At 33.9% G+C, this 7,864-nt stretch overlaps 1 protein-coding gene across 1 annotated transcript; it reads left to right on the top strand.

Moving 5' to 3' along the window:
- The first annotated feature begins 5,982 nt into the window (after positions 1-5,982).
- On the top strand, positions 5,983-7,472 carry LOC120086199 (probable long-chain-alcohol O-fatty-acyltransferase 4). Its single transcript, XM_039042736.1, has one exon. The coding sequence runs from the start codon at positions 6,158-6,160 to the stop codon at positions 7,241-7,243; it is 1,086 nt and encodes a 361-aa protein (XP_038898664.1). The 5' UTR covers positions 5,983-6,157; the 3' UTR covers positions 7,244-7,472.
- The last annotated feature ends 392 nt before the right edge of the window (positions 7,473-7,864 follow it).

Below are 7,864 nucleotides of genomic sequence, written 5' to 3'. Positions count from 1 at the left end.
TATTATTATTATTATTATTATTATTTTGCTTTACCATTCTTAAAATATGGAACTAATTATGACCTAACGTAAATTGGTATTTGACTATGTAAAAAGAAAAATGAACTCATTATTCTTTCAAAGGTTTGTCAATATTTTAATTTTGATTTGAAGCTCGCCAGGGGAATTTTGTTTAGTGACTTTTGAGGGACTTCTAAATGAAATTAAAAAAAAAAAAAAAAAAAAAAAAAAAAAAGGAAACATATCTTACTCAATGTATGTTCTATTTTCTTTAGATTAAATACAGATTGAGTTTTATAGGTTTTAAAACCTAATTTCAGGAAGTAGGTATTAGGAAAAAAAAAAAAGAGAGAAAGGGAAAGAACTTGTGTGTAAAATTGTAAAATATTGAAATTTAGTGACCAAATGGAAACTAACCTCAAAACTCAAGAGTAAAAAATGTAACCTTTTGAACTTTGGAACCAAATAAAAATTAAACTATAAAATTTACGGGTATAAATATATATTTTAAAATTTAGGAACTATATGGAAATTAAATGACTCAAGACTTAAGATAAAAGTATACCTTTAATATTTAAGAATCAAATAAAAGATAGACCCAAAACCTAGTTAAAAAGAGAGATACTTCTCCCAAGAATATCTCACTTTCAATTCATATTAATATGTTACAGTAATCTTAAAAGAGAGAGAGAAAAAAGAAACGATCGTAGATTAATTTATCCCAAATACCTAATTAGTTATTTGTTTATATATCTCATTATTCTTTTTATGAGAAGAAATCTTATTTAATTTTAATAATATTTTTCACCATAAAGATTAAATCATTACAAAATTTATTTTTTAAAAAAATCATTACAATATTTAGAATATATGAACTAATTTGTTACACATTAATGTTCCTAAACTATATCATGTTTTGGAATAAAAAAAAAGAACAAACTTATTTACAAATATAACAAAACGACGTTATTATATATGGTGATAGACACCTAATAATTACCCACTGTGGTAAAAAAAAATGTTACCCCACTATGGTCAAAAATATTTTTGTAACCATTTTAAGCTACATCCTTATTAGAGGGAAAAACCCATTTTAAAACAGACCTTTAGTATTAATATTGTTGTTTTCAAAACTTATTAGAGAAATATTGTTGTTTTGGGAGTTCGAGGCTAGAGGTCGAACGTTAAGAACTCGACTAATGTAGAGGTCGAACGTTGAGAACTCGACAAACAAAGAAAAACTTGGAAACAATACGCAAATTAGGGTTGTCGAGGGTTGAAGTTTCGACATACATAAGCCGAAACTTCAATCCTCGACAATGGAAAGAAATCTCGCTAATTTTGTATATTAGGTTGTCGAAGGTTGAAGTTTCGACACACATAAGTCGAAACTTCAACCCTTGACAAGAAACATAAGTGGGTGAAGCAGATTGTAGGAGAGAGCGATACTGGAAAAATAACAACAATAACAAAGATAGTAGGAGAGAGCGAGATTCAAAGCGAGATAGTAGGAGAGAGCAAGATTCAAAGCGAGATAGTAAGAGAGAGCAAGATTCAAGGCGAGATAGTAAGAGAGAGCAAGATTCAAGGCGAGATTGTAGGAGAGAGCAAGATTCAAAGCGAGATTGTAGGAGAGAGTGAGATCTATTGTATATTCAATTTTTTTATTGTAATCAATAAAGTTTTACATTATTATTTACCCTCACACTTTTCTCTACTATTCAATTATAGTCTAATGATTATTTAATTATAGTATAATAATCTAATATATTCAATTTATTGTATATTCAATTTTTTTATAATAATCTATTGTATATTCAATTATAGTATAACAATCGAATATATTTGTTATTGTTGTGGATTTTATAACCAGTTAGGACAAATTATGTTATTGTTGTTATTTTTTCATTAATGATTATTAGCTCTTTTTTCTCATTGGTGAAGACTATCTCTTTTTTTATATATATTTTTATGGAAAGTTCAAATAAAGTGAAGACTATCTCGCTCTCTCCTACAATCTCGCTGAACATCTCGCTCTCTCTGTTATTGTTGTTATTTTTCCATTAATGATTACTAGCTTTTTTTCTCATTGGTCATGTATATATGGAAAGTAATGATTACAATCTCGCTCTATCTATGGAAAGTAAATAAATTTATTGTATATTCAATTTTTTTTATTATAAGTTGTACATTTTATTTTTCTTTTAATTAAGTTGTACATTATTCTTTTCTTTTAATTAAGTTGTACATTATTCTTTTAATTAACTTTACATTATTCTTTTTCTTTTAATTAAGTTTACATTATTCTTTTAATTAACTTGTACATTATTCTTTCTTTTAATTAAGTTGTACATTATTCTTTTAATTAACTTGTACATTAATAATTAACTTGTACATTATTCTTTTAATTAACTTGTACATCATTCTTTTAATTAACTTATACATTAATTTTTTAATTAAGTTGTACATTTTTTTAATTGAGAAATAAATATTTTTTTTTCAGAATCATGACTTTAAACCTAGGACCTGTTGATCCCGATGTTTTGTCACGACCAGTCCATTCATCGATCATCTGTTATATGACGAGATCGTACTACTGGAGAAATATCTTGCAGGCGTCGAGAGGCCGTTCTCCAGCGCTCTATCTCGCTCCACCCTCGAATACTACCGCTGCGCGTACATCTGGATTCTATGGGATTGCCAGATTAGGATTTATTCAGTTGGACTAGCATCTGATCATAGCCTTAGTCGAGAGATGGAGGCCCGAGACGCATACATTCCATATGTTTGTTGGAGAGTGCACTATCACTCTACAAGACATAGAAGTGTTGTTGGGGTTACCTGTTGACAGTGAGCCGGTCACCGGAGTGATGTACGATGACTGGTTAGAAGTTTGTCAACTGTACCTTGGTGCGACCCCACCTGCCGAAAAAATTAAATGATCGAGGTTAAGTTTAATATGGTTAGGAACACAATTTCGTGAGCTCACATATGATGCAGACGAGGAAACCGTCATAAGATATGCACGAGCATATATACTACAAATTATGGGTGGAAGTCTGTTTTCAGATAATTGATATTTAATTTCTAAATTATCAATTTAAAAATTTAGGTGAAGAGACAAATTTTGTGTGACTAGGACAGCCACATATGTAGTTAGCCAGTATAGATACATGTTTGTTATGGAACTCGAGACTTTGACAAAAAAAGTCAACATTTTGACTTTTTATGATTTTTTCCGTGTTGACTAATTTTGACCTCCCGAGCATGAATCCGCATTCATTTTCTTGAAATTCATATCACATTTGAATATAAGATTGGTCAAAGTTTGACTTTTCAAAGTCAAAAAGTCAACTCTTTGACTTTTTACATCTTTGACCAATTCCATTATTTCCGAGCTTCCGAATATAAACGTGTTCATATTCTTGATATTTTAATCACATTTAAATATTAAAGTTGTATCTCTAAACTGAAAACCCGACCATTATATCACATATACTTGTCGGTTTCTCTCCACCTAATTTGAACAATTCGAATTATTCTATCATATTGTTCTAAGTTTATTCCATATGAGCTAGTAGGGGAACAATTGGTTTAAGGTCCAACCTATAAATCGAATCCCTCTCGGGCAAAGGAGAGGGTGGGGACCCTTGTTCAAGACCTAGGTTTTATACATTAAGATTAAGTTACCTAGGTTATCAATTAACGAAATAGTCAGTTTTATACATAAAACGATATTTATAACGTAAAAAGTGACTATTTCATGGTTCAGTCTTATGAAAACTCATTGCATAGGATGCCCCCACTCACATATCTCTATGTGAACGATTCAGGATCACATCGTTTGTACTAATTACAAAGTGGACCGCATCCATAGTGTCCCCAGAATAAGGCGCCCAACCTTATTCATATACTATAGACCATTTTGGCTATATATTTAAACTTGATCCACATTTATTCTAACCACATACAGTTCAAACTACATTAAAATAGCTCAGATCTTAGTTTATTGGATATTTTGTACAATGTCAAATATGCATACTTTGCCTAATTTTTGTACGAATGGTCAAAACATATGCGGACGATGAGTCTCTATTATGTTTTCACATTGGTGAGTGGCATCTACCTGACAGATGATGTGACAATGGTCTTTTCACAGGATGTCCCATCGTCTTGTAATACTGAACCATACTACATGATATTGACCTAAGGACTGGAGATTGTCCGAAAAATATGCACATTTGGTAGTGTGATGGCCACTATCGTGCAAGGTTTATTTCAGTGGGGTTTCTCTTGAACAGTTTGACAACAGATGTCATTCCAGAATATATTTTTGGTATAATAATATCACAAGGTGTTACGTCACTCGTCCGAGAGCAATTGTGGGTCATCTGTAAATGAATATTATCTAATTATTTTTAATTTAAATTTATTTTAAATATTTTCTAATTGTTTTATAATATTCACAAAGATCAAACAACCGTAGATCCGTGAGGTTGCGAATGATCTGAACTAGTTCTTGCTATATGTAGTGACAACCAAAGCTATATGGAGGAAATTCATTATATATACGATATATTTATTGTTCCTCCACTAGCTCCTAAACGTTGAGGACCTGTTCGGGAAAAGGATGAGTTTGATGAGATTGCACATAATGTGGAAGAATTGCCCCTATGATGCAGACGCAGAGTCAAACTGATTATGCTAGTTCGATGATGCAGCAACATTTATTTGGACATTAGATTCAGAACTGTCTGTCTTCGTCTTACATGCATGGACATGGTGGGGTCGTGGAGAGCATAATGAATATTTATATTATGAAGCGCCTGCAGAGTACCAGAGCAACATCAAGAAAAACCCGAGCAACTCAAGTTCGAAGTCGACGACGAAAACAGCTCGAAATCGATGACGTCCACCTGTGGGACACATTGATTTTTGTAATTATTTTATATAAATGAGATATTTAATTTTTAATTTTTTATTTTTTTATGAGATATTATTTTTTATTATTTTTTTTTTTAATATATTATTGAAATAGATAATAAAAATTCTGGGACATAGTAACATCAAATAGTCTGAATCTAAAAAGTTACGTAAAAAAAACTTCAATATTCAAATTTACATATTTTAGATAATAATTTGGGGACATAATAAATCAAATCAACACTCAAAACCTTCACATGCAAGTCTATAAATAAGAATGTATTATTGATATAAAAAACAGAAATATCACAGTAGTGAGGTCAAGATTTCGATGGAGTTTTTTTTTTAAAATTATAAATAATAATAAAATCTTTATGATGTCAAGCAACAATAAAAAAGCATTAGAATATGATGAATCAAAAAGATGAAATGGCCCCATCTACAAGCAATAGTAGTTAAATTCTAAAAGATTTATCCAAATAAGTGTGTTTTCAAATGGGTTAGAAAGAATAACATATCAAGCTGGAAACTCCCAAGTTAAAAAGAAAAAAACTGGAAACTCTCGCTCTCTCCTAAAATCTCGCTCTCTCTGTTCTCGCTTTCTCTCAATATCTTCTTTCTCAGATTTTGCTCTCACCGATCTCGCTCTCTCTCTTACTCTTCTCTCTTTCTTTCTCTCCCAATACAAAATTATTTTTAACACATTAAATAATTATGAGTGTTAAGAGGAAGGTCTCCAGAATGAAGAAGGTCTCCGGAATGAGGAAGGTCTTTCGTTCTCTTCACGTCAAATAATTATGATGAAGGTCTTTCGTTCTCTCCACATCAAATAGTTAAACAGATTCAATAATAATGTTAGGATAAGGTCGAAGGTTCAAAGTTCGACATACAAAAAATAAGGTCGACAAAATTCAATCTACTTAAAAAAAAAACAACAATATTTTTACAAATAATTTGAAAACAACAATATTTTTCTAAATAATTCCTAAAAGAACAATATCCTTTTAATTTTCTCTTTTAAAACTGTATAAAAAAAATCCATAAAATGGACTTTTTTCTTAACAGTTTGTGTGGGATGTCGAAATTTCAACCTGATTTACTTATCCATAGAAATCAACATTATTTCATAAAAGAACATTATAATATAATATTTTAATGGTTTCAAAGATGTTCATCTCCTTCATCTTCCCCGCCCTCTCACATTAAATATTCAGACACCAAAATCTCAACTAAAATGGCGGTTCACCATTCAACACTCGCACCAAACTCCGCCGCACCCACCGCCGCCGGAATCCAAATGGACGGCGGCGAATTCCACAGACTCGCCAAGGTATGGACAATCGCCATTGCATTGATTTCTTACTCATACTATATTGCTTCCAAAATTCATAAAGGACTCCCAAGGCTCATCGCTCTCTTCCCCGTTATCTTCATCTTCCTCCTCCTTCCTCTCAATCTCCATTCCTTCCATCTCTGCGGTCCGACTGCCTTCTTGCTCGCTTGGCTCGGCAATTTCAAACTCCTCCTCTTTGCCTTCGATCTCGGTCCTCTGTTCTCATCGCCGCTCCCTAGCCTTCTCCACTTCGCTACCATGCTCTGCCTTCCGATCAAGATCAACAATCAGAAATCCGAGATCCGGAGAACTGGAAATCAGATCGTTCTTTCTTTCAAGGTTTTGCTCCTGGCGATTGTCATTCGGCTCTACGATTATCGAAATCGGATGGATCCGGCGATCGCTTCCGTTCTGTATTGCCTCCATTTATACTTCGGCATCGAAATCGTCCTCGCTCTGTGTTCTCTTCCGGCAAAGGCCATCTTCGGAGCTCCGATCGAACCGCAGTTCGACGAACCCTATCTCTCCACTTCGCTTCAGGACTTCTGGGGGCATCGATGGAATCTCATGGTTCCGAGTATTCTACGCCCGGCCGTGTACAATCCCACCCGTTTCATAACCTCCCGTGTTTTTGGGCCTAGGTGGGCCCAGTTTCTCGCAATGGTAGCTACGTTTGCTGTCTCCGGCTTTATGCACGAGCTTATCTTTTATTACTTCACACGTGCCGCTCCCATGTGGGAGGTCACGTGGTTCTTTGTCCTACATGGCTTCTGCACGGCCGCGGAGGTGGCCGCCAAAGCTGCGGTGGCTAGCCGGAAGGTACGGTGGAAGGTCCACCGGATGGTGTCTGGGCCTATGACTTTGGTGTTTCTAATGGCGACGGCACGGTGGCTGATGTTCCCTCAGTTAATTCGAAATGGTGTTGTTGACCGGACGATTGGTGAGTATTATACTATGGCCCATTTCGTGAAGGGAAAACTTATTTAGTTAGTTGAACCTTGAAAGTAAGGAGTGAACTTGTGATGAAAAATTAGAGTGTCGTGAGATGTATAGTCTAAGGAGTTAAAATGGATGTTTTTTAGTCGTGACCAAACATCCTCTTCATGATTAAAAAAAATGTTTGATGTTTTTTTTTTGTTTTTTTTTTTAATGTGATCCATGTAATTTAGACCTTAGTTACTTTTTCTCAATAAACTATAGTTTGATCTTCTACTCACGATAATTGAATTCAGATTAAGAAGAAAACACGATTTAAATGGATGGATGGTTTTGTCTATATTCTTATTTCTAGTATTAAGGAAATAAGTCACCTTAACAATATGTTTCAATCTTTACATTTGATAAATATTTATTTTAGATAGAGTTGGCAAAAATTCCTACGGAATCGAGTCTCTGCGGGAATCCTCGGTTTGATCAGAGATAGGGTCAAACTGGGGATCCTAACTGGGTCTCCCATTGAGGACGGGGACGGAGACGAGACGAGGATACCTATTAATTACAAAAATTTATATTTATATAAATAAACGACGGAGAACCCCCATCCCTGTCCCCCTTCAATTGGCGGAGACAAAGGCAGGGATGGGAGAAATACCCCCGCGGGGACGAGGA

Source organism: Benincasa hispida, chromosome 9 (assembly GCF_009727055.1).
Source record: "Benincasa hispida cultivar B227 chromosome 9, ASM972705v1, whole genome shotgun sequence".
NCBI lineage: Eukaryota > Viridiplantae > Streptophyta > Magnoliopsida > Cucurbitales > Cucurbitaceae > Benincasa > Benincasa hispida.
Note: the sequence above shows the minus strand (reverse complement) of the source record. Positions and strands in the feature narration are given on the sequence as shown.